The sequence below is a fragment of the Genypterus blacodes genome, unplaced genomic scaffold (assembly GCF_046128005.1).
Source record: "Genypterus blacodes isolate CSIRO-AG114 ecotype Tasmania unplaced genomic scaffold, CSIRO-AGI_Gbla_v1 ptg000032l_1, whole genome shotgun sequence".
Taxonomy (NCBI): Eukaryota; Metazoa; Chordata; class Actinopteri; order Ophidiiformes; family Ophidiidae; genus Genypterus; species Genypterus blacodes.
Window position 1 is genome coordinate 4,408,480 of NW_027466845.1, and position 26,756 is coordinate 4,435,235.

General features: G+C 47.8%; 1 protein-coding gene across 1 annotated transcript in view; it reads left to right on the top strand.

Moving 5' to 3' along the window:
• The window catches only part of pitpnm3 (PITPNM family member 3), a 55,544-nt gene extending 29,958 nt beyond the window's left edge, over positions 1-25,586 (top strand). The window contains exons 4-20 of the mRNA XM_076146523.1: positions 133-203; positions 342-562; positions 9,028-9,217; positions 10,244-10,369; positions 11,750-11,937; positions 13,621-13,778; positions 13,944-14,114; positions 18,561-18,773; positions 18,912-19,060; positions 19,751-19,867; positions 21,079-21,195; positions 21,309-21,457; positions 21,597-21,746; positions 22,812-22,995; positions 23,171-23,299; positions 23,405-23,808; positions 25,072-25,586. Coding sequence (XP_076002638.1) covers positions 133-203; positions 342-562; positions 9,028-9,217; positions 10,244-10,369; positions 11,750-11,937; positions 13,621-13,778; positions 13,944-14,114; positions 18,561-18,773; positions 18,912-19,060; positions 19,751-19,867; positions 21,079-21,195; positions 21,309-21,457; positions 21,597-21,746; positions 22,812-22,995; positions 23,171-23,299; positions 23,405-23,731 — 2,660 coding nt within the window. The 3' untranslated portion in view covers positions 23,732-23,808; positions 25,072-25,586. The remainder of the gene's footprint in view (positions 1-132; positions 204-341; positions 563-9,027; positions 9,218-10,243; positions 10,370-11,749; positions 11,938-13,620; positions 13,779-13,943; positions 14,115-18,560; positions 18,774-18,911; positions 19,061-19,750; positions 19,868-21,078; positions 21,196-21,308; positions 21,458-21,596; positions 21,747-22,811; positions 22,996-23,170; positions 23,300-23,404; positions 23,809-25,071) is intronic.
• Positions 25,587-26,756: the final 1,170 nt, after the last annotated feature.

Here is a 26,756-nt window from a genome sequence, read left to right on the forward strand (position 1 = left end):
TGGATCAAATTTACTAATCGATATCCATTGAGGCTTCTGTTTTCAGAGTTTGTGATTGAAGAAGCTCCAGCTGCCACTTTACTCTTTCTGTCTGTGTGTCTTTGTTCTCACCTGCTCTCTAACCCCCTACAGAGAGTCTGTACCGGCTGGGTGGCCCACGCTGTCCCCCGCAGACCAGCATCGACGGGCTGGAGGACATTGAGGTAGGATCATAGCAGACAGTGTGTGTGCAGATCTATGATTCTGGCTTGTTTTGCAGCCAAAGCGCCTTTTTTCCTCGCCAGCTTTCACCTGTTTGAGTTCGTCCTCTAAGTCTCTCTCTTCCTCCACCACCTTTCCAGACTAAATGCAAGACCCACGTGTTGCTACTGGTGGTGCACGGCGGCAACATCCTGGACACGGCGGGCGGAGACCCCAGCTCCAAGGCGGGCGACGTGTCCACGCTGTCATCCGTGCTGGAGAAGGTGACGCGGGCGCATTTCCAAGCGGCCGCCGAACACGTGATGATCAAGCTTGTGCCGTGCCCGGCCGTGTGTGCCGAGGCCTTCTCCCTGGTCTCCAAGTGAGCGCCGCCCATCACACTGACACATTGGAAGCTGCCGTTTCCATGACACCCAGTTAATTCTCTGTGATTTTCTTTTGCGATAATGCTTCAAGTTTTCAAATGATGAAAGATTTTGTGTTTTGGTTTCAGTAGAGACTCAGATCAGTTCTCTGTGTGGAGAGATGGGAGGTTAGATTGGAGACGATTGCTCATTCTGCTCTTCTTGGCACTGATGCTTATCACTGTGAGGCAGCAGCTGGCCCGCTGTTAGATTACGTTACAATTACCTCAGCTCCAAGATGATGCGGCAAGTTTGGGGGAAAAGCCGGGTAACTGGTGATGGGACGGCAATTTGAACGACCATTCATCACATAAACGCCCTCTTTTACCCCTCAAACTGTCTGTCTGTCCTCTCTGCCCTCTAAAAAATAGACATTCTGGTGCTGGTAGCTCGTAGTTTCTTGGCCTGCATGTGTGTGTGTGTGTGTGTGTGTGTGTGTGTTGCCCTGTGGACTGAGCCATCCTGTGCCTGATGATGTAATCAAGAACAGGGACTCTGTTTCTGCAATTATGTTCTCATTTAAACAGTGGGAGGGCCAAACTCACGGGGAGAGACGCTTGCACCTTTACCCACACGTCTCTGAACCGACGAAGCCACTTGGAGAAGTGGCAAAACAAACAAAGACAAGGAGTCCAGATTGTGCTGCGGCCATTTTTGAGCAGTGATTAATAAGGACCTGGTTTCAAGTCCTTTAAAAACAAATCACAGGATTCTAAGCTCCTTTTTTCCTTTAAACCACAGACGAGCCTACAACTAAAATGACCTTCAATGCAGTTTGTTGCTTTTAAATACAACAGGAAGTGAAACCTATATGCTAAGTAAAGATTTGGACTTTTTTCTATCTTACTATTCTACCTTTATATGAATGTATTCAGATCACTGGTGGCCTTTATGCCAGAGTGGCAGAGCTAACCGAGGCTAATGCAGAAACGACTGCTGATTGACCAGCAACCCTGAAACGCAAAGTGCAACACATTAGCATACTAATGACATTTCTGCGGCCTTACGTTGCCATGTGGAATATTTAGCTGATAACCTTTCACGACTGCTTTTAATTGTTAATTCTCTGCTGAAAGTCCTTAAGGCCACCGGATTACAACGAACGCATGCTAACAACCGCAAATGGCATTAATGAGTGCGGCCACCTGAAGGCTGGTGGATGTAATGTCCCCGACGATCTCTGTGGCCAATTAGTGAGGTGCACTTTGCATTCAGGACGTGTTTGCTTTATAAGTGGATGTTAAAGCGTAGATGTGACGGCGGGCCCTCAGTGATGACCTGCCGCTGCTGGGAAATGATATTAAACTTTATGCAGAATGTTTTTCCGTGATTCTCTGAGTCAGTTTGAGACCTGTCGTGTTTTCGGGGGGAGTTGAAATCTATTTTACTTTACTTTAATCTACTTATTCACTGAAGCTCAATGATTTTAATTCCGCGTTTGCCAGCGTTCAGCAGTTTGATCTCTGACAGCCGCACTTAGCTTTCGGTGCTTAGCGTTTCCACGCCGGCGACGTCATTGTTTGAATTTGTCACCGATCAGCGCGGCTGTGAGAACGCGTGTGGCAGGACTGAAGGCTTCTGTCATGTCAGGCTTTATGATGGACGCCAGCAAGAGAGAATAAGTGTCTGGGGGTAGAAACATGTCCTGTTGCTGTTGGATGTCTGTGCGGCTTCAGCATGTCCACAGATTAAGTATTCAAACAGAAATGGGGTTGAGGATTGAGTTATTGTTACAAGTGCCACAGGTGCAGCTTTGTTTATTTCCCCTTCAAGTGTCTAATTAGGATTTGGCTGGGTTTATATTTTCCAATAATAAGCAAATGAAGACTTTCTGTTTTTTTGTGCGCCTTTAGTTTGGAGCCTGGCTGAGGTTTGCTTGACAACCAACGAGTCCAAGAGCTTCAGCTTCGTTCACGAGAAGAATCCTGATCCAGACGGGAAAGATACAATTGAATTTCCAGGGTTGATTCACTAGACATGTTTGTTGTTGTTGTTTGTTTGTTTGTTTTTTTCAGGCATTTGGCCATTTTTACTCGAATTTGAGCCAAACTACTAAACTGCACTAATTATATTGAAAACCTACAGAGAACAATGAGGAGTGAATGTTGTTTTGGTGCCTCAGCTCTAATTAGTCCAAGCTCACTTGTCCTGCACATACACACACACTCACAATATGTCCAGCCAGTGGGCTCTCACGTGGGCTCAGGCACCGACAAACACTCCACTCTTCGTCAGCGTTTGCCGTGATGACGGGATGGCGTCGGGCGTCGTGGGGGCGCCAAGCCTCATTTATTTGTGTGCCAACATAAACATCAGAGGATGAGGCGGCCGCGTGGAGATAAATTGCTGCGCCGTGGCTAATTTACTGTCATACTGGGTAACAGCTTGGTTGAAAATCACACCCACGGAGCGAAGGTGGCAGAACCTCTTTGCGCCTCAGAGAAAAAGTTTCACATAAACAAAGCACTTTGGAAACGTTGCCGCAGGATAATGCCCCGTGAAGGATGAAGGATGTCCTCGCACGGAGCGGACACGTGAGCCTGTGTGCGTGTGTGTGCGCGCGTGTGTGTGTGTGTGTGTGTGTGTGTGTGTGTGTGTGTGTGTGTGTGTGTGTGTATGTGTGTATGTGTGTGTGTGTGTGTGTGTGTGTGTGTGTGTGTGTGTGTGTGTGTGTGTGTGTGTGTGTGTGTGTGTGTGTGTGTGGCCCGCGGCGCTGCGAGGGGCTCGGAGCTCAGAGCTCTCATTATGGGCTCTGCCTGCTAATGAAGGGACCTGGCTATGTGCTGGGTGTCAAGACAACACACACGTTTAGAGCGAAAACGCACGCACACACACAAAATACTGATCTGGAACGCTCCGTCTTCACCATAGAAACAGCAGCAGTGACTAAATTCATTTCCTCTCACACACACACACACACACACACACACACACACAGCCCCTGTCTCAACTATCCAAAAAGCTAATCGGATCTTAATGAGATGACATTAAAATGCAACTCAATGCTGTTTCCTTTTTTGATTGATTCATGTCAACGGTCTGCTGGGAGAGGAGGAAGAGGAGAAGGAGGAAGTCCAGTTTGTCTGTGCACACAGCCTTGTGACCCCAGCCGGGGAGGCAGAGACTCATTATTCTGGCGGTGAGCAGCGAGGGACGACTTCTTCAGCCTCCTCTTCCTCCTCCTCTTCCTCTGCCTAATGGAGACTGGACGCAGGGCAGCAGCAGCAGCAGCAGCTCATGTTAATTGTGTTCACGGTGTGCAGCCATTAAGAAACGGAGAGAGCAATTAAGCAGGAATCTGAGGTTTCTGAAAATGAAAGACGTGAGGCAAGAGTGTGTGTGTATGTGTGTGTGTGTGTTTGAGGGGAGGTTGGGTAATCGAGTTGATCTCAAGGTTATGCTGCTTCAGATGAGGCTGATTTGAGGTGTAATCGTCTCTCTGCGCCTTATCTTCCTCCTCCCTGCTGCGGCTAAGAAATGAAGAGGCTGCTGTTAATGGATCTCTTCATCATCTGGAAGAAGAGGAAGACTCGGGCACACATCTCGCTCGGGAGTAATTACCAGGGGCAGTTTTGATTTCGCCCCAAGGATTCCCCGGGCGTTGGCGTTGTTTCTAGAAGATTCCGGCTGATGAACTTGCAGGAACGGCGTCGTGGCTCAGTGGCACGACGGCTGCGGCCCAGTTACACATATAGCATGCGTCCTTGGGAAGAATTACACTTGTACGACACCTCAGCGAGTCCTCAGAACCTCAATCTCTCCTCTTTTTAAAACACTTCTTTAATGAGAGCTGTGAGACTTGAATGAGATAAGTGAGTGCTTTTGTGTGCCGGTGACTCACATCCTTTGATGACTTCTGCTGCCATTCAGATTGGCGCTGACGTTCCCCCGCGGACATAATGCAGCCATTTGATCCGTCTTACAACCTTTGTCTTCATCACCTCCACATCCTGTAAAACATCACCCACTGTGAATGGTATTATGTGTCTATCTTGCAGTGTGGGGAGGCAGTGGCTCAGTGGGTAGAGCTTCCGCTTGGGAACTGGAGGGTCATCGGTTCGAGTCCCTGCCAAGGTGCCCCTGAGCAAGGCACCGAACTCTCAATTGCTCCCCCCTCTGCGTAGGGTGGTACTGTAATGTAATGTAAGTCGCTTTGGATAAAAGCGTCTGCCAAATGCTCGTAATGTAATGTAATGTAATGTAATGTAATGTAATGTAATGTAATCATCCGACAGTAAATACACAATGTTCCTCAATAAGTCACAGGAAAAAGAGTGGAGGTTTATTTAGATTAGAGGTTGTGACACGCCGGCGGGATTCAGGTCGTAATGATTGACTCACATTAATCAGGATCATTGAACGGCCTGCAGTCCTTCTGGAAGTTTGATCTGCACACACTCAGAATCACACTCATTCACAGCCACACACACACTCTGAACAAACAGCTCATTATCCGATCCCTTTTTTTCTCCAGTGAGACGTCGCTGCTGCTGCGTGCGAATAATGTTGACAAGCGATGGAATAATCAATCGGCTAATTTTGCAAGTCAAATAATGGAGCCGACAGCGGTTGAGCTGTTTGTTTGAGCAGGTGTTGATTGTGTCTTCGCGTCTTGTTGAGTCTCTTTGGAGGAGCTGCATGTTTGGAATTTCAACTCTAATGTTTTCGTGTTCCCGCTGAGAGATTGTTGTTGTTGTTGTTGCTAGTGTGTGTGTGTGTGTGTGTGATTGTATGTGTGTGTTTATGTGACCTCAGTATTATAAGTTTCTCTCTCTCTGGAAAATTAGTTCAGCATACAAACTTAGGTGTTGTTTTTAGACTTTTTCACATTCAAAGTTAAATCCATGTAGGAGTTCATCTCAGCTCAGTGGTGAAACGTTCCAGCTCTGTTTCTCTAAAACACGTCTGGGAGAAATAGGAAGAGCTGCCAACAACAATGAAACAAGATGAAGGTCAGTGGTGTGTGTCAGTATAGAGCCATCCATCCAAAGCCCTGGCTGGCTGTGATTAGAGACGCTCAGGTCTTTGATTATTTGTCTACGCTGTGATTGAAGCCAAAGTGCGAGTAAGACGCTCTCTGCATATACATGATGCATCACGTGGCAGTGCGAGTAGCGTGCAACCGCTGAGGGAGTTCATTTGCAGGTGACTTACGTGGGGTTTAGACATTTGCATGTGTGAATAGACACATTTACAACTGCATCATGTGGGGCTGATACTTCAATTTGTGCCAATTTCAACACGTGAAGATGAAGACTTTGCAGTAGAATCTAAGTTTTAACAGTAATAGCAGTTAAACACATGTCCATATGTGTCGTAACTCATGTGCAATGGTGGCGACTCTGCAGATCGAGGTTGTAAAGTTCACACTAATGGATCGGCTCGCCTGTTGAGTCACGGTTTGATTTTCAATTTCTTCATTAATTAACCGACAATTAACTCGGCCCTTGAGGCTAAATAGGCCTCGCTGCCGGATCCAACATGGCCGCCACATGTGAGTCGATGTGCTTATCGGTTCCGCCGGTTTTACTGGGGAGCCTTTTCATCTCTGCGGCGTGTCTTTATGAACGTACAGCCGTTACTTAGAAACGGCAGAATCAAACCTTGTAAAGGCGACGAACTAATCAAACTCCATGTGTGAACAGACGCCATGGCTGACTCTGGCATGAGGAGATCCTCATGCCAGGTTCCAAAACTCAATGAGCCGCCAGCTGGTGAACGAGGAAGTCAGATGTAGAGTCAGATGAAGCGACCCTGTGGCGTTTGCTTCCACTGTGCTTGAATATCAAGTCGTTTGCTTTTCGCATTTTGAGTGTGCTCGAGCTGCCCGGGGTGAATATTACACCTCGCCGCTCCGGTTGTTATGTTAATAATTGTGCTGTACAGATCAAGCGGAACACGAGTGAAGAGTCCTCCTGTTTAGTTTGGTTCTGTTTTTCTTCCCGTGCTGCATTGCAGTCGGGTCACAGTGTGGGATCCCCCTCAACCTCAAACAGCTGCAATGGAGGACAGCAGCACACGGTCTCAACACGTCTTGGGTGTGATGACGGCATCACATCCGTCACATCCTGGGGATTAGCTCCCCTCGCCCACCCCCTCTCATTCATACCAAGCAGTCCCGAGGGGTCTCGATCATGAGTGGAACTGCTGTGGATGGACGAGTTTGAGCTTTAACTCAAGGAGCTTCAGCAGAGACCACAGAACGCAGCTGAGAGGTGGAGAGTGCAGGCTTTAATAACAAACACACACCAAAAATAGACTAGAACAGAACATTTAAATCAAGTATTAATCACTTCACAACTTTAATGACAAAGTTACTCTTGTAATTGTGGAGTATTCTGATTTAAACCCACAATTTTCCCAGATCATCAGAGATCCGTCCATGTGTCCATCTCCTTGTGTGTTACTGCTGTCGCATTAATAGAAAAAGAAAATGCAGCTGATAGAGCATAATCATGATTGCATTATTTATGACATATTCTGGCGTTATCTCTGTTATTCCCCCACCAAGGAGTCAGAGCCGCGTCCTCAATAAAGGATCTGGGCGCGTTTGCTCCAGCCGGTGATGTAATTACAGCTCCATGCAGCGCGCTTCACCCCGAACATGTGGAACAGCCCATTTCTGAAATTACACTTCAATTGATGTGCTCGCAGAATCAGCTGCAATATGACAACAAAAAGTTTCGCTCCTCTTTTTTGCCGCGCATTGAATCACATTGTATTCACGTCGATCGTATTGTAATGTTGGTTGCTTTAAACCTATCTTAAATGCATTGGATTAGAGAGAGAGAGAGAGAGAGAGAGAGAGAGAGAGAGAGAGAGAGGGAGAGAGAGAGAGAGAGAGAGAGAGAGAGAGGAGAGAGAGAGAGAGAGAGAGAGAGAGAGAGAGAGAGAGAGAGGGAGAGAGAGAGAGAGAGAGAGAGAGAGAGGTGCATCTATGGATTTCCAGCTGCAGGCTCTGTTCTGGTGACGCTCTGCAGCACACAGTGGCTCTGACCGGCAAAGTGGCATTTATGTTTTGCTTTTGTCCCTCACCTGTGCCCGCTTGATATTTCTGTGAACATCCCGGGTTGCTGAGGTCGGAGCAGAGGCCCAGCAGGACCCGTGTCAGCTCCGCTAAAGGGACTGTCGGGTTTGGTTCCAAGAAGCAGATTTGATTCCGAGGCTTTATGAGTGATAAAGGCAGGAATTGTCAGATTAACTGTGTCATAATGTGGATTGTGATGCTGGCAGTGCGTTTGTGTGCGATGTCTCCTCCAAACAGGCTTTTCCCAGATAATGCCTGACGCACACAAAACAGCTACAGCGACACTAAACAGTTAAATGTGATATTTGAAATCATGAATGTTGGAATTGAAACAACACAGCTCACACACTCATGTAGGCAATGAAGTAAAAAGGTTCAACCAGTATGAGTCAACATTTCAGGGGGAATCGTGTGTGTGTATGTGTGTGTGTGTGTGTGTGTGTGTTCAGAATCAAACCCTACGGCTGAATTTCAGACTCCATTTCTTGCTTTTTAAAATGATCTTTGAAGTTAGTGATGGTAAAGAAAGCTGCAGCTGCGTCTCGGTGACAGGATGGAAGGTTTCAGTTTGTTTGACCTTTACTGTAATGGAGTGAAGTGACGCACAGTAACTCAGCCAGCGTTAACACAGCCACAAACACGAGCATTTCCCTGACGGAGCAAAAACTTTCCAATAAAACTCCCAAATACAGAAAGCAGTGGCTTCTGTCAAACCCGATCACTGAGGCGTTCAGGTGCTCAGGATGAAATGTGTGTGCACAACAATGAGTTTGTGTGTAGCTCCTCTGCAATACACAGCATAGACGCTACACGTGCTCTGATTCCTGTCAGAGGAATGTAACCATGGCAACAAACAGCTTGGCTCTAATGACGTTAAATTCGTACTTTGTTTTCATGAAAGAAGATCAAAAATGAAACACTGCGACCAAAATTTCCCCTAAACGCAGCGGTTTGTGATGATCAAAGCCTTTCCTCATAAATCTCGGTGGACAGGGATTTTCGGGTCAGGGGTTCTGCGCCGGCTCACAGCTCCCGGCCCGTGAGGTGAGGTGGCCATGGCGACAGACATATCTCAGCCTCGCCGTGCCACCTCTGGTCAGCTCCTGTAATGAGCAACTGATGGATGGCGGCAGAGAGCGTGGAGAAACACGATCCCTCAGTGTTTCCCCACAGTGTCAAAGAGAAACGCCGCCGACTCCGTACGGATTATGCACAATGGTTCTGTGACACACACACACACAGACACAGACACACACACACACACACACACACACACACACTCAGAGGTCTATTCTCTTCTCTAACCTCTGTTTATGTTGAAGCTACTCTTTGTTACAAACCGATGATCATCATTTTAACTGAATTTCTTCCTTCCTTCCTTCCTCCCTGTGGCAGCCTGAACCCGTACAGCTACGATGAGAGCTGTGTGTCCAGCAGCGTGGACCACCTTCCCCTGGCCGCGCTGCCCCTCCTCGCCATCGCCTCGCCGCGATACCAGGACGCTGTGGCCACCGTCATTGCCCGAGCCAACCTGGTGTACCACAGCTTCCTGCAGTCGGAGGACGGCCAGGCTTTCGCCGGTCAGGTAAGGCAGGAGAGGAGATGAGAGGACGGGAGAGGAGTCTAATCTCACTCTCACATTGGAGTAGTGGGCTGTTGTGAAGTCAATGATTGTCAAAGGCTGTAAAAATGGCCTTGGAGTTATCGGTAATGTGTGGCCTGCAGCTCTTCCCTGTTTAAGCAGCTCCACACACACCGTCTCCCCCATAGGCACCAACAGGGAGCCTGGCGGTGCTTTACAATTTGGCCGTGCGGCGTGAAGAGACGCGTCGCCATTAAGTAGAATTTAATGGCGGTAAACAGCCTCCACTCGCTTAGCTTCGATCGCGCCCAGTGTACTAAACTTAATTAAAAAGATGGAACAGCGAGTTACGTGGCAGAGCGGCCGACAAATGAGCGAAAGAAAATGTGTTTTTCAATCAAAACCTCTGGGCGCCTTCCACGGGCTTTGATGACCCATGATTGGAACCAGAGATGAAGAGGAGCCTGATTGGCCGCTAGGTATCGACAGAAACATCACATTCAAGATGATTACCCCTTCATCATTGATTAGTTTGTGGCTATTATGGATAAACAGGTGATAGGTGGGAACATTGTGCTGCACCGGACGTGAGGTTTAGTCCCTGCATACTGCCAGATGTGACAGTGTGTGTGTGTTTGATTCCCGTGAACACTACCGTTTCCACACAGATACGAAGGAAACGAGGCCCTTCAAAAAGCAGGAAAGGCGATTTATACCTTGTTGCCTCAGGTTTGTATTTTATTTGTGAGACTCAACACATTTTATGGAGAACGCGTCGTCTCTCAGCCTCTTCTGGGGGAACGGAACAATCATCCCAGGTGTGTTCAACAGGAACAACTTCACATCTGAATCTTCTCTGTAGATCTGAATCAATCCATTCCTGCTCCTGTTCCTCTTTCTAACTTTGAGTTTGGGCTTTGTGCGTTATTGTGAGGATTTGTGGCGTTTCTAGTGGTGGTCGTTGTTGTTGTTGTGTTCACCCATATGGAAACACTTCTTCTTAAGTCCCATGTGGTTTTTTTGGAGCAGGTGTGCCTGATGGGCGACTGCGTGGGCGGGGTGCTGTGCTTCGACGCGCTGTGCTTCAGCAACCAGCAGCGGCCCGGCAGCCCCAACAACAGCAGCAGCAAGAACAACAGCACCGAGAGCCTGAAGGTAGGAGCCCCGCCGTTACCGTGACAACCCCGCCGCACCGGGCCGTAAAAAAAGGTTTTATGGAAAATTGGAACAGAACGGCGGTAACATTTTTAGATTTTATGCAAGATTAGGCGCCTGTGTTGAACCTGGTGTTCATTAGTGGAGTTAATTACGACAAGCGTGCAAATGTGCGACATCAGTGACGTCCTTGACCCCCTGCTGCTCGCCAGCCGTACGTCTGCTGTTGTTTAGTTTGTATTTTATGATACTGCACCACGTTTCGAGGAAAATATCCTACCTTTATACCTCTAATTTCATTTCTAATCGGAACAGTGGTGCAAGAAATAAGCTCAATCCAAATTGTGTGTGAGAGGTGTGATTGATTAGTCTGCAGGTGAGGGTTAATGGTCAGCAGGTGTGTGTGTGTGTGTTTCATGGCGGCTGATTGCTGGTTGTTGTGTGGTGTATATGGAGTGGAAGGCGACACACACACACACACACACGCACCGCTTTAATGGCTAAACCGACGCGGTAGAGCAGATTTATGACTCGCTCTGTAATTGTGTTTGTTTAATTTCATATTATGACCTGAAACTAGCAAAAGACACTATTATTTCCAGTAATAAACTCCACCATTATGTTGATTTGTGAGTGTATGCAGCCGCTTTCTTGCACTCGTCCCCTCTGTGCTGCTTTGACAGAGGTGACGTTCTCTTCTTAGGGAGACAGAGGTGCAGACGCCAGGAGACGGTAGCGGTTTGTGATTGGCCCTGACTGTTACCAAGCCCCCTCACACAAACACTGATAATGTATGATAATCAAAACCTGTCCAGTTCCCTGCACACCCCGGGGTGCACCACGTGTCACCAAAACACCACAAGTGCAACCCCGTCGCGCCTCAGCCTCAACATTTGACAGCTTGACTCTTGGTTGTGCCGTTTATGTGCACATCAGAAATCCTTTCATGAAGCCTTTTTTTATTTTCTTGGGTTTTGCCTGCATGACTCTTCTTCATGGGGTTCTGAATCACTGTTTCAAGAGACCTGTAGCCGTACATGTTACATGTCGACACTTGTGCTGAGCCTCCTTGTCTATTTCACTTGATAAGTCGAGGCGTGATCCCCACTCTGCTGTCTTCTTCCCCTTTGGCACTCAAATCAGTTTCAGTCTCAGCCAAACGCTCCTGTCAGCACAGAGCGTCTCTCTCTCACCCGGGGGAGGGCATTAACTGCCATCTGATTGTGTGTGATTTCCTAGCGGAGCCAATGTTGTGGGTGATTGAGAACACACATACACACACACACACACACACACACACACACACACACACACACACACACACACACACACACACACGCGCGAGGCTCCACGCTCCTCAATTTTTCTCCTTTAACTCAGGATAACTCCGGAGCGCGGGCGGAGGGAAGCCTGGGCCTGAGCTCCAGCAAACGGCTGAGCAAGAGCAACATCGATATCTCCGCCCCCAACGAAGGACACGGCCAGGACGCGCCGCCGCTCAGCCGCAAGCAGAGCGACTCGTACGACGGAGACTCGTCGCTGACGGGGCAGCACAGCTTGTTCTCCAGGTGGAACACAACACACTACATCCATCGCAGGATTTAATCCCCTTTCACTCAGATCTCCTGAACCATGAGATGCTGAACCTGCATCTCCATCCAACATACATGCAGATAGACGGTTGTGGGATAAATGTGTCAGAGTTTCCTTCACAGTAATGTTGGGTGTCAGAGGTCGATGTTCTGACCCTTCAGTCCTCGTCCAGGTTTTTGTGGAAATGAGACAGTCAGTGTTTGCAGCTAGACCGCCCTGCCTGTCTGTCTGTGTCTGTGCTGGTCTATAAATAGCTCATCTGTGGGAGCCCGGGCACTGCAGGTGAACATGAAGGGTGAGCAGCTGCCAAAGTTAGCTCACTTCAAGCACCGGCACTCCAAATGACACCTTCTAACACAACAACTATACACACACGGGTAACACACACGCTGAAGAACTCAGTGTTCTTCTTCCCCCCCCCCCCCCTCCCTGGTGCTTTCCAGTGGACATTCCCAGTCTTGGAGCGATCTTATAGAATCTCCTTCTCGCAGACATCGTCCCACTTATCACAGCGGCCTCTGAGATTGGTGTCTACCTCTCCTCCACACTGTGTCGGATCTTCCCTGTGCTCTTTGATCTGCTTTTGCTCTACATGGAAAATGCCCCTGAGACCATATGTTCAGATGGACATCACCCTGTTCCCCATAAACACTGTGGAGCCTGCACTCATCCTGTTACATCTCCAATCTGTCCGTGTGTCTGTTTGTCTTCAACTAATGCCACTGATGTTTGAATGAATAGTAATAAAACTACTCAACCAGGCTTAAAAGATTAAAGGGATAATCATCATCAGTGGTTGGAAATCTGTTTGATCTGAAGTGCTCTGAAAAATTCATGATGTGCCTTTTGAGCGTTGGAAAGTTTTGTCTTTTGCCTCATTAAGTCAGGAAAATGTTCTCTGAAATGTTGAAGCTTAAGAGATGCGATTCACTGATCTGTACAACACTGGAGAGAGACTCAGGCAGGTGTTGAAAATGAAACTTTACTGATTTGAGCAGAACAGCAGCGACAGCCAGGCCTTCAAACAGCCACAGAACGTCCTCAAGATGTGTTTAAGGACAAGCAGACAGGCGTTCAGACAGACAGACCCTCACATGGATGATATGTTAGATAGAATAATGAAGGAGTAAGAGACAGAAGAGTGAAAGGGAGATGGAAGAGGTCGGCAGTCAGAGCCTTTATTCTGCTACTTAACCTGTGTGGAGCGTTGGTTAATCCTTGTCCCGGCGCAGGACTTAATGGAGGAGACGTTGGCTGCTGGCGACCCCGTCAGGTCACGCTGGAGGCAGGCTCAGCTGTTCAAACAGCCCGAAAGGGGCTTAAGTGTGACGCATGGTGGGTGAGAAGCCGCGCAGGGGGCTGAGTCATAAAGGCTCGGCACAGACAACCACTCCAGTCTACTGCATTGAGCCAACCTGTAATTGAATCAGGAAACAGCCAAAGACTTATTGACTCGTCTGTGTGGAGACCGAGACATTTGCCTTCTTCTGGGTTTCGGCGTGCACCTCTCATTCTTGACATTTCGTTTCAACTTGCTCTGCTTTGCTTTGAAATAAAAGAATGAAACTGTTGAGTAAACTCGTAGTAAACCGATTCTGTCAGATGTTCAGTTCAACTCTAACTCTCTCTGTTCTACCCTTCCCTTTGTGTGTCTGCAGTTTGATGAAAGAGAGTGTGGAGGTGCGCGGCAGCAGCAACAGCAGTTTGCTGTTGAACCCGGGACGGTTTGACTTCGAGGTGACCGACTGTTTCCTGCTCGGTTGTCCACTGGGCCTGGTCCTGGCCATGAGACACACCGTCGTCCCTTCTGTCCAAGGTGAGACTCTTATTTACATTTAGAACTGTTGTGCTTACCATCAACTGTACATCTATCTGCCTTAAATGACCTTCTAAAGTGGTTTGTATCCTTCTCCATGTATATTCCTGATTCAGAAGATGCGTAACCTAACACACACACACACACATGTTCTTTGACCCTCAGTGAAGCATCTCCACCCCGCCTGCTCTCAAATCTTCAACCTGTTCTACCCGTCGGACCCTTCAGCCTCCAGACTGGAGCCGCTGCTGCAGGCCGTCTTCCACAAGCTGCCGCCGTTCGCCGTGCCACGCTACCAACGTTACCCTCTAGGGGACGGGCGCTCGATGCTCATTGGTAAGAGAAGCTATTTGCCATTTTAAATCAATTTAGCAGTGCAAGAGAGTTACGAGAGCAGCTCCTGTCCGTGTTGAATATTTCATCAGGTGATGTGTTCCCTGCTTGGTATCCTGTCGTATTAATAACCTTTTGCATTTTGCATTTCAAAGCTGATGTGAAACCTTTGGGGAATTCAAAGTGGTGGGGCCAAAGCTCAGTGGGTAGAGGCGTTGTTTGACTTCGTAATGTGGATTTTCAGCGACACAGGCACAAATGCTCGCGAGGCTGTTTGACTTTGCTGCACAGACAGAGGAGCTAAGTCCTGCCTGCTTGGGGCTTGGAACTTTGAAGTAATTACACGTCCTCGGGTAGAGGAGCAGCACCTCCAGCCTACCTCTGTCTGAGGATCAGGCACAGTTTGCGAGACCCGAGTGTGGCAGAGGCGGCACGGCTCTGCTGTAATCCCCCGGAGGCCTGGGCTGTGCCGGCCCAGCTCTTAATGAGCTGCTGATTTATTTGAAGTATGTTTTTAGCCCACTTTTGGGACATAAAGGCTCCCTCTAAACAGCAGTTATGACACATCGCCTCTCTCCTCTGGCTCTCCACACGCCTACCTTCCTGACAGAAAGCAGGACAAGGACTGATCACTTGTGCTAACAGCCTGTGAGCACGAGGCTTAGATGGAGAGATTCGGCATCGTGGGATAGTGATAAATAAACACACTTGAATGTGACCTGCAGTCATCAGATATGGGCATAGCCAACAACAGCCAACATCCACATCCATCTCATTAGATTCACCTCATTCATTTGTTTCTGTTGCGACAAGAAAGACATAAATACTCTTTCATGTTCTGCTGATTTGTGACCTTTACGTGGAAAACAACAGAACGCTTCAAGCCTTGATTTATTAATCTAATGTGCCAGTCACAAAGCAGGATGCTCAGCGCTGACAAAGGTGATGGAGTGTGAAAGCAGCCGCAGCACATCCACTGCAGCTTTACTGGGGTTTAATTATGAACCTAAACCCCCCATCCCACTGATTTGGCTTAGAAGCTGTCAAATGACATGCTAAATATAAAAACCATTCGCACAATCAGAAACACACGCACACTGTGAACACACACGTGCATCTTCAGTTGTTATGAAGGCTCCTAGGGGGGTGGGGGAGTGGGAGGGGCGGCGTCTCTGACAGGGAGATGCATCAGCGGCGTCGCTTTTATCATGATGAATTGCATCAATATCAAAGGAACGAATCCCTTTTCCTATTGATTTCCAGCTCTGGTCCAAAGGGAAATATGATCGTTCAAGAGAGGAATTGCACATGGAATAATAATCATCTGTTTCAGTATCGATCACATTACGAGTGGCACTGCAGCGTATTTTGCTAAGCTCGGAGTAGTTTGGAGTTGAGAAGTCTCTCTGCTTCTATTTTTGTTCCAAAGACGTTTCAAGGGCACAGAACAATCCTGCCGTTGTTGTTGCTTTTCCTCCGCTGTCAACCGGTTCTTTGTTTTTTTGTTAGTGAGAGGACGGAGCGTTGGAGTCTTTGTGCTGAGAGTTCTTCAGGTTTAGGCTTTCAGGGCTTCACAGCTGACTCCTCTCACTCTCCCTCTGTCAGGCACCGTCACAGTGGCCTTCCTCCTTTTCTCCTTGTTGCCATGTAGCTTTCCTGCTTTCTCCTGCAGTTTGAGTGCTGCCTCTCTCCAATGCTGCTTTTGAAATCGTGCACATTGTGGCATATATGTGTGTCACAGTGAGGGCCCTTTCTCCCCCCCCCCCCCCCCCCCCCCCCCCCCCAGAATAATCTCTCTCTCCCTCTCTCTCTCTCTCTCTCTCTCTCTCTCTCTCTCTCTCTCTCTCTCCCCCTTCCTCCCTTTCACTGCTCTACATTCCAGAAACTGAAAGAGGATAAATCTCCTGTGTGCTGCCGGATTCATTAATGATAGATTTCTGGGTGTAATTGCGTGGGTGGGTGGGTGTGTGTGCATGTGTGTGAGAGCGTGCATGCAACTGCCTACTCACCAAGTAGTCAAATTATTTAACGTGCTGTTAAAAAAAGACTCGGGCTCCCTTGTGCCTGAGAACGCGGCCTCTGATCTCGCCTCACAATGATTAAGACAAAAACAGCAAAGATTCTACCCCCAGTAGTTTTATTTACAGTGACATAAATACTCAATCAAAAGTTCTTTCAATCCTCCCCACCTGTGACCTCTTTCTGCCATCAATCATGTGTCAGATGCCATTACCATCAGGTTAGATGATCTCAAATCATACGACTATGTGGTATTTCTTTCTGACTCAGCCTGGATGTTCCTCAGTGTTTGCTCAGGCTGCTGTTAATGCCAACCGCCATCGACCTGCGGATCAATGTGCAGCCCAGCAGAAAGCAAATGGAAGTTTAAATACCTCACAAACCCAATGGCTGCTCTGGCTAATAATGGGATCCACATTTGTACCAAACGATACTAAGTTGAACCTCAGGATGTTATTATTGCATGCAGGCAGGGGGGAGTGAGGTCCACAATGCCAAAGCTACGATTCGATCCGAGTATAAGTCATGTAAACACAGGAAATGGTTTCAGAGCAAACAGTTCTTTGCAGGGATGTGACCCCTGTGGTTGCAGGTTTCTCTCCCAGCCAGACTTAAATAGCAAACACTGCGTCTCGCTACACGAAATTTCAATTCAAATGAAAGCCGGCATGCATATGTATGAGCCGCACCGCGTGCTGCTTCCTCAGGTATGAAAGCAAATGAACCTGAAATAAGGAAAGTACGCCTCAACTCTCAGAGAGCCAAATGCTTCAGGGAGGACGGGCGAGAAATCAGAAATCATTTCAGCATTTAAATGAACTGATTACTTAACTGAGCAGACTGAGATACCATTCGTGTTGATCACAAACACATTTTAAAACAGTCTGCCAGTGTAACATGAACAGCTGTTGCTCCAGCATGTTGAATTGTGTCTGATGTCCGACGTATCTGGAAGCAACCAGGCGATTTTGCTGTCATGTCTGCTCCACTCGTTGCTCCTGCTCCACATTACAGCACCTCCACACACATTAACTGAGGGTCAGCAAATGAAACGATACACATGTGGGCTCATGTGCACACTGAGTCCTGGCTTATGACATACATACAAATGTAAAGGTTACATCACTTAGGTGTCCATACACAACTGGCAACACAACTATCCTATTTTATGTCAGTACAACACGTACGGACCTTAAATATGAATGAGTATATGTGTGTGTACTTGCTAACAATATGGTGACAGGCAGTAATTACAAACACAGCAGCAGCACGTCTCCACTCTGCGGTATGGATCACTCCTCTTCCAATGTTGCATCGGCAGACAGTCGTTTAGCGCAGACACAGCAGTGCAAAGCCGTGCTGCACGTACAGATGCATACAAAGAGTGAACCCACACGCCCACGCAGCCACACACACGCTGTGCTTAATGGAGCGCCCTGATCCCGGTGTGATGAGGAGAAGCTCCTTAGGATTCTCTTTTACAGGGATGAAAATGGCTCTTAATGCAAAGGAATCCCTAGTTAATGGTTACATACATGCGTGTGTATACAATGGCATATAACCTGTAACCCCTCTTTTGCTTCTCTGTAGTCAACATTTCCCTGTGCAGGTTCATTCAGTCATGATTCATACCGTATCTACAGCAGCACAGGAGCCTTGGTAACAGAATGAAAAGCTCTCCGCTGTATAAAGTGGCAGGAGTGAGACGAGTTGAGGGCATCTCATGGGGGAATGTTGGGTTTCTTTAAGTAAAGTTGAATTGAATGCAGACTTGGCAGGGATTCTATCATCTTCAAGAACAAGCAGTGTATTGACCAAGAGAGGTACGTCATGATGCAGTCGTCATAAGTGCAGGATGAGTCGGAAATGTAGAGCAGCTCCTGCTTTGTGATTTTCCGCCACACACACAAAGGTAACTGTGGGAGACGTATCGTTTGCCGTGTCGCCGCACAGCTGCTTTATGTGTTATTGTGAGGTGAAGGTTGTGTTATGTTCCAAGTGAGTTTGCTTTTCTCCCTGGAAACTGTTGTAGAGTTCAGGTAAACGAGCCAGTAGACAAATGAAATGTGGCACTTCTGGGTTCTGAGATCATTATGTGTGGTGAACGCAGGTCTCTGGTCTCATTATTACACGGTGTTATTACAGGAGAGAGGCCAGATTGATGAAGTATTCTGTTTGTTAGTAGGAACTGAGAACAAGATGCTTCTGATCCATTCACAGTTGGATCCTCCCCACAGAGTACAATTAGCCTCTGTCATTGGACTCCTGATTAACGCTCCTCATAGAATTCCAATAAGATACAAAACAAGTCAATACACAGTAAGGAAGGTGTGATTAGGCAGTGTAACCACATCGATTTAAAGATGCTGAGAGATCAGTCGCTCTGTGATCAAAGCGTTTCCCTTCTACTTCCTCCCTCCTCCTCTCTAGCGGAGAGTATTCAAGGTCACCCGGATGTGTTTCTGGAAAGTGAGCAGGATCCCGGATTGATGGCATCGCAGCCCTCCTCTGAGACCAACTCTGAGGGAGGAGGAGGAGGAGAAGAAGCGGGAGGAGGAGGAGGCCGGCGGTCCAGCCTTACCAGTGTGGAGAGCGAAAAGTCCAACTGCTCGATGGGTCAGCTGGGCAGCGCTATCGCTAACAGTGAGTGGGAGGGAAACGGAGGCTGAGACATCGCTGTCTCATTAGTTCTGTTCTCTCCAATGGATCGATAAACACAGATTTGTGAGGATTCGCAGCTGGAAGGTTTCATCATGAACTTGCTTGCTGTGTGTGCTTCAGTGTCCAACAGCTGGTGGGGCTCAAAGCGGTTGGACTTTGCTCTGTACTGCCCTGACGTCCTCACCGCCTTCCCCACGGTGGCTCTGCCTCACCTCTTTCATGCCTCCTACTGGGAGTCCACTGACGTCGCAGCGTTTGTTCTCCGGCAGGTTTGTGACCTCTATCCTCATCCCCTCTGGCAGAGGAGCTGCTAGAAGCGCCCTCTGTATAATTACCAGACAAATCCTTTTTTAATTAGCAGAGAAATGCTGTGGAAACTTTTGCTCAGACTGGAAAAGAGCCACCACTAACTTCTAATAATGAGGTTCTTTATCACTATTTAAGTCTTTTCACAAGCAAAACAGATGGAAATAATTTGGAAAAAGAATAATAGAGTGAAAATCTGTTCATTATCATAATTTCCTCTTCACTTTCTATTAATGGAAACATATTCTATGTGTCCTCACCACAAGAGGACCTTATATTAAGCAATTTCCTCCTCTGCTGAGGTCTTAATTGGCAAATAAACCGTCCTGATTTGCCTTAATAACAATTTGACAACCTTAATTGGTAATAAATACATCAGTTCTGATCTGCATACTAAATTCATATATGTGCTGTATATAATGACCTTGACAAATCTGAACATGATTCTTTAGTTTGCTTCAAAATCTGAATGGACATGATCCGGTCTTCAGATGTGTCCCTGGAATATGTCTTAAGGATTTAAGGACATAAGGAATGTTAGCCACAGCATCAGGCAGCTAATAAACGTGTGGTTCATGAGTTTGGGTCGATGGTTTTTATGAGCGATTTTCATCAAATCTGCTTGAAATCACTGTGTGTGTGTGTGTTTACAGCTGATGCGATGTGACTGCCTGCAGACCCAGCAAGCGGATCACTTAGACTCGGCTCCATTCTCTCCCTCCAGCCCACGAGAGAAATGGCTCCGGAAGAGGACACATGTCAAACTGAGGGTGACTATACTGTGTTGAGTCGTGTCCCGCTCTCCTCTGTAGACACTCAAAGTTAGACTCTGTGAGTGTTTAGGTATCTCTAAGGTGCTCATGCTCACTCCACAAATTCTGCCTACAGACAAAATCAAAATAGAACCTTTCAACGCCACCCGTGCCGCCGTGCCGCTCTGGCCTTGCACTCCCTCGCCGTCATTAATGCCTGACGCTGTAGTGCCTCAGCGTTGTGCCGCTGATGATCTGCTGCTCTTATTCCTTCAAAGACGCCCACACACTCACCTTGGAGTGCTGACGCCTGCAGATCCGAATAATAGTTTGATCCATCTGAGCCCTGCAGACAATCAAGCTGCTGCTTTTTATACGCCGTCCTCTGAAGAATTTTAGCAACTGGAGCTATATATAGAGCCACCTACCATGGAAACGCACCCGTATTTGAATCTGTGTGAGTTTTCTATTCAACGTCGTCTCTCTCGTGCTTAGCCTCAACCGAGTGACATGTTTTTTCGATGAAAGGGGAGCAACCTTGGCTTCAAAGAGACAGGAAGAGAGTTATGGCTGCTGTACGCTGACTCAATCTCCAGCTCAGCAACCGCAAAAGGAAAGTGTTCCGGGAGGAAAAGTCCAGTTTGCTGTTGGGGAGTGACCACTGGTGCGTGTGTGTGTGTGTATGTGTGTGTAACCCCAACATGAGAGCAGCAGTGGAGGTCTGACTGCGGGGGGAGGGGAGGGTGTTGCAGATTAATCCCAGGATTAAATAAGAAAGGTGAACAGAAAAGCATTTCATGTTGGCAGGAAAGACCTTAAAACGTCTTTCAGGCCGGCCCACAACGGAATCATTCATCATAATAATATCCCATTAAAATGCAGACACCTCAGCCAGAGCAGATTTGGGGATTTGCGTCTTTCCTCCCCCTGGCTCGCTCGGAGGTATTCGCCTCGCTCGCTGGGAGGAAGCAGTGAGAGGGCAGAGCAGCACCGAGGAAGCTTAATAAGTGAGTTAACTCGCAGGCTCGCTCGCTCAAGTCCCACAGGGCGTACTTCACAGAATGATCACTGAGCGCAGACATCTTGGAAACACTCCACATCAAAGGAGAGAGAAATTTCAGCAATCTTCCTTCGTGCGGTTCGAGGGGCTTTTTAGACAGACGGGTCAGGACGGAGAGCAGAGAGACGCATGCGGCCATTTTCACTGTGTTCTTTATGTGTGTGTGTAGAACGTCACTGCCAATCACAGGGTGAACGACGTCATCGCCACCGAGGAGGGGCCGCAGACTCTGGTGGGCCGTTTCATGTACGGGCCCCTGGACATGGTTACTCTAACCGGAGAAAAGGTATCGGCACCAACATTCGCACATTAAGTGTTTAAAGCCCGAATCCTGAGACTCTAAAACATAATTTCACAGGTCTGATCTTCCTGAAGCTCTCGCCTTGACTTGTTTCTCAGGTGGACGTCCTCCTGATGACGCAGCCTCAGTCCAACCGCTGGGTGCACTTTGACACCGAGGTGACCAACAGCAGCGGCAGGGTGACGTACACCATCCCCAAGAGCAAGAAGCTCTCCCTGGGAGTCTACCCCATCAAAATGGTGGTCAAGTAAGCATCCAAACTTAGAACCCCCACCAGCAGCGTCCGTGTTTGCCTGGCCTTTACTCATGTTTGCGTGCGTCTCGACAAACTGACCTTTATCTCTCTCTCTCTCTCTCTCTCTCTCTCTCTCTCTCTCCCTTCCTAGGGGCGATCAGACCAGTGCGGAGGGCTACCTGACTGTGCTGCCTCGCGGGATGGAGTGTGTGGTGTTCAGCATCGACGGCTCCTTCGCCGCAAGCGTCTCCATCATGGGCAGCGACCCCAAGGTCCGCCCCGGGGCTGTGGATGTCGTCAGGTAATGTGTGTGTGTGTGTGTGTGTGTGTGTGTGTGTGTGTTAGGGTTAAGGTTAGGGTGAGAGTAAGAAATTTGCATCACGTCTGAGCTTTTCAGGAATTTTCAAGTTTGCAACCACGAAAATGTTTTACTTCCTTTCCTGGTTCAGCGCTGAGCGTTCTGACTGACCCAGTGCCTTCATGTTCAGTACTTTATGAGGAAGTGAAAACCTTTAGATGAGTAATATCACAGTGAGAAACGTTCCTCTAAAAGTCAAACTTCTGCTTTCAGATTTTTCTGCTAAAATAAATGAAACCAGCGATACGAGTGAAGTAAAGCTGCATATGCACAGAGAAGTAGGAAGGACCACCAACGAACAAGTGAAGATTCAGCTCACAAAGTGGAATAGTGAAGTTGAGTAGCTATTACATCAAAATGGTACTTAGGTGTGTACTTGAGTGTACTTAGCTGCTTTCTCCTGACGCTTTAGTGGATTTAGTGGAAGAAAATCAATCCTTGGACACATTTCGGTGGTTACAGCAGCCTCTGTGAAACTTTCCGGGCATGAATAATGTGTGTGAGTGATCAAACCTACATTGTTCCGTGCTCTAACCTTTGAAGCCTCTGGTGATGGAGGGTGGACCGGCTTTGACTGCAGCCTCTTGTAACTCTCTGTGGCGTCTGGCTTCAGCTTCGGCTTCTCTCTTTCTCGCTCAAAACTCCAACAATCCTTTCTTCTTTTTCTATCTATGGATAGAATGGAAGGCCTTTGAAATCCCAAGTGCTACTTCTTCAACAGAACAAAGATAAAAGCTAAATGCCTCTTCTGGGATTCACGGACACGTACAGAAAAGTGTTGTGTGACTCTAACGTGGAGTAAATATCAATTTTCCTCAGGTGCTATTTTCCCTGACAACCTCCAGAGCTTTCAAAATGCTTTCTGGTGAACATTATGTATGTCTGTCCAGATAAACGTACAACTTGATGTTAGTAGCTTTCAGAGTGTGTATGCATGTATGCACACTGGGACGTGGCACAGTTCCTTCATGTTGTCACCTCTTTACGTGTGATGTCCTCTGCATGCAGGCACTGGCAGGACCTGGGCTACCTGATCATCTACATCACAGGCCGGCCCGACATGCAGAAGCAGCGAGTGGTGTCGTGGCTCTCGCAGCACAACTTCCCCCACGGGATGATCTTCTTTTCCGAAGGCCTCGTTCACGATCCCCTGCGGCAGAAGACCATCTTCCTCAGGAACCTGGTGCAAGAGGTACGGGGACAAACTGTCCATCCTGACATTATCTCTGCGGATAATCTTTCCTATTAGCTTTTGTCCCTTGTTCCTCCCTGGCAGAGTAATGCCTCTTTCGGTTAAGTTACACATCTTTGAGCCCACAGCCTGAAGACGCCACATGCCTCTCATCTCCATCTTCCTCTCTCACCAGTGTCACATTAAGATCAACTCTGCCTACGGCTCTATGAAGGACATCTCTGTTTACAACATGCTGGGCCTCAGTCCCACACAGATTTATATCGTGGGCAGACCTTCCAAGAAGTATCAGAATCAGTGCCAGGTAGTTTCAGCTTTCATTTGTGTCCTTTAACACTTTTCATTTTCTGCCAAACATCTTTCATGTTCATGACAATGTTTCTGTCTGACTTTCCCCCCGTGTTTTCAGTTCCTGAGTGACGGCTACGCCGCCCACCTCTCCACACTTCAGTTCGGGCACCGAGCCAGACCCAAGAAATCCTCCTCGGTCCGCATGGTCTTGAGGAAAGGCTCGTTCGGCCTCTCGGCGAAGCCCGACTTCCTGTGCAAGCGCACGCACCTGCGGCGGACCATGTCGGTGCAGCAGCCCGACCCGCCCTGCACGCCCAACCCCAAGCCCGAGCGCGCCCAGAGCCAGCCGGAGTCGGACAAGGACCACGGGGGAGGAGGAGGAGGACTAAGCGGACAAGGCACATGGGGACGGGCCTCCATACACCGTGGGGACACCACTCCTTGACATCGATGGACAGTCGGAAGGACGGCAGGAGGACAGAAGAGGAGGAGAGCAAAGGGGTGTTAGTGTCCAAGGCCAAGGTGAGATCACGCCTCTTCTTCTCAGCTTTTGAGGCAGACATTGTTGAGAAAGATGCTCTGATTGCACAGACATGCTTGTGGATTCCTGATGTACCTCTGAGTACAACAAAGGGCCTTTAATCATCTTGTCAAATAGTAGCGTTGCCGCTTTGACCGTGTCAGGGTTCAAAGCCGGCTCCACGTCCTCAGAGCTGCTCGTCTGCTCTTTCTTGTTATGATTGTTCTGCAGTTGATGTCACAAAGCGTTTTGTGCTCCACTCTGCCCCACAAAATTGAAAGGTGGTCACCTGCCATTGGACTTTATATTGTTTGATTGTGGAAAAAAAAAGTGAAGCTCGCATTCAACTGCGTCTGAAAATTCTTCCTCTCAGCCTCCTTCGTCTTCCTCGTCGGGACATTGTAGAGACTTCCATCTAAACTATTACAGTGACTCAGCAGGAGGTAAGCTCACATTGGCCACATGAAGAACGTGTCACATGACCAATGACATCACAGGGAAAACGGCCTTATACAGTTTTTTGCCTGCTCTTCTTCCTCCCTATTGGCTACAGACGTCTAGACTTCCACATTGTTGTCGCAGTATTTGATCCATTTGTTAGCGCTGTGTGTTTTGCAGGTCACTGTAGTACACCGTGCTGCATTTGCTCTAATTAATACACACACAAATGATGCATCTTCCCCCTCGGACTCAACCGGTGCAAACTAATGAGCTCAGTGTTTCCAAATGGGCAGAAGGCAGCGAGAGGACACGTCAGTCACGTCTCAGCATTGTTGCCAAATAGTGAGCAACAATGGGCAGACTGGTCTCAAGCATCTGTTGTCTTCAAGCAAGCTCCATAAACGTCCACTTTCATTATGTTATTTTTAATGGCGTCTCTGATACATTATGGTCTTTATCTTTCTTACAGTTACAGATTATTTCCGGCGTTAAACATCAAACTCAAGCGTAACAGAAGAAAAGAGAGCAAAGTGAGCGATCGAGCAAATAACGAGTGAGGATTATTCTGGATACTGACTTCTAAATATTCATGTTGCTTGAGTAAAAGATGCTATTATTAGCCTCATCTCGCTACGGGGGCTGAATATTAATGTTGTCCAGGATTATTATTATGCAAGCAGCACTGATGAGCTACAACTGCAGTGTCCTCCCCTGCCTGAGAGCAACACGGACAAATGTACCGACGCAGATACACACAAACTCCACTGGGTTAGTTAACCTTGTTGATCCTGAAAGGTACTAATCTTCCTCTCTCATTTTGACAGCGTCGTCTCGACCAACATATATATGGGATCTCCTGCCCGTGCAGTCCAGCTTCACCTCCTGCTTGGCCCTCTACACTCCGCCCCTCTGGACGCGTTCTGTGGATAATCGCTTTTTAGTCTTTTGTGCCTGAAGTTTTTTCCAACAGCCGCCAGGAACCGATTGAGGATGAATGAGGTTTTTCCAGTGTTGTGATTGTCCAGCCGACATTGTGTCCGATGTGACAAATGTGAGATCAAGACGAATTTCCTCATCCGAACGAACAAAACCTGCCCGGAACGTCCCAGCCCGGGAAGCAATAGATCCTCAGACTCACGGCTCCATGTCGCCTCCTACACTAAAATTGCAACGATGTAAATACTTGGGCTCGTTCCTGACCTTTCACTTCTGGACTGAACCGTCTATGTAAGTACCCGGGTCCACCAGATGAGGGTGCACGACTACGGTAACCACTGTGGCGTTGGGTGACTCGGCCCCTGAGGTCGCACCTGCACTATTACAGGCAAACAGCAGCGGCTCTGGATTCAAAAACAAAGAGGTTATTATTTTGTGGGATCATATCCTTTGTTTACTGGTTGTTCTGTGTTCCAGCTCTTACCTGTGGTCATGAAGATGAGTTTTCCTCAGCAGGGTGCCCCCAGTCCTTCACAGACGTCGGGAGGGAGCTTGGAGTAAAACCGCTTCCCTGTTGCATTGAAATGAGTCGGCTGTGGTTGTTTTGGCATCAAATGAGGACGCCAGCTGGACACGGAGGTGTTCCAGGCACGTGCCACTGAGATGAGACAGGGACGTCCCCAGGAACGTCTGAAATCAGGTCATCTTTGCTCGGCATCCTAGATTTGTTTGCTGCAGATTGTGTTGTTGAAAGCGGTAACGACAGAACAAAGCTTTGTGAAGCTGTTTCAATGTATAGATTTCATCCCAAAAAATGTTTACAGACTGATGGATACAGATGTAAGAACTTAGCCGAACCTGTTTTAGCTGTATACATAACTGGACGTGCGAGCTATTTATTGTCAGGAGCAACAGTAGTGTAGTGATCTATTACTCCAGTAGTAGCAGTGTGCCGTATAATCGACCCCCCCAATCCTGCATCAACGTATTATAACTGCACTGGACCCAACAGACTCACTATGTTCAAATGCGGTGCCGCTCAAACATATTTTTCTATGAGGAGAGATTGTAAATACAAATATTTTTAATGTCCGTTTTGAACCTTTTTGTTGTTTGACTCTGTTGAATGGTGAATTTGTTTGCCTTAAAATTGTATTTTGACGTTGTGTAGATACAAAAACAACTTATTTGCTTGACCAAAGTATTGCGTCTGTGAGTTTCACTGTGTATTTTCATGACAAGGTGCATTTGATCTTGTTTCAGATGTGAGCACGTTTGTGTGTGTTTGCGTTTGTAATTACTGTAAACGTACAGACAGCTGTGGTAGAGACACAAACTCAGACTGGTGTTCCCGCTGAAGTGGAGCAGTTTTGACACTTTTCACAACTGAAATTGTGGTTTGGATTGACCCAGTTTGTCAGAAGATGACGTCACCGAGGTTTGTAGATTCTCGTGGCGTCTGGCTTGAACTGTAAATGGAGGAGTTCAGTCCTCCCCTGCTCGCTGTAAATCTGCGTCTCCCCTCTTTCCTCTTGACCTTTCTTACACCATCGGTGGTCCAATAAGTAGCTGT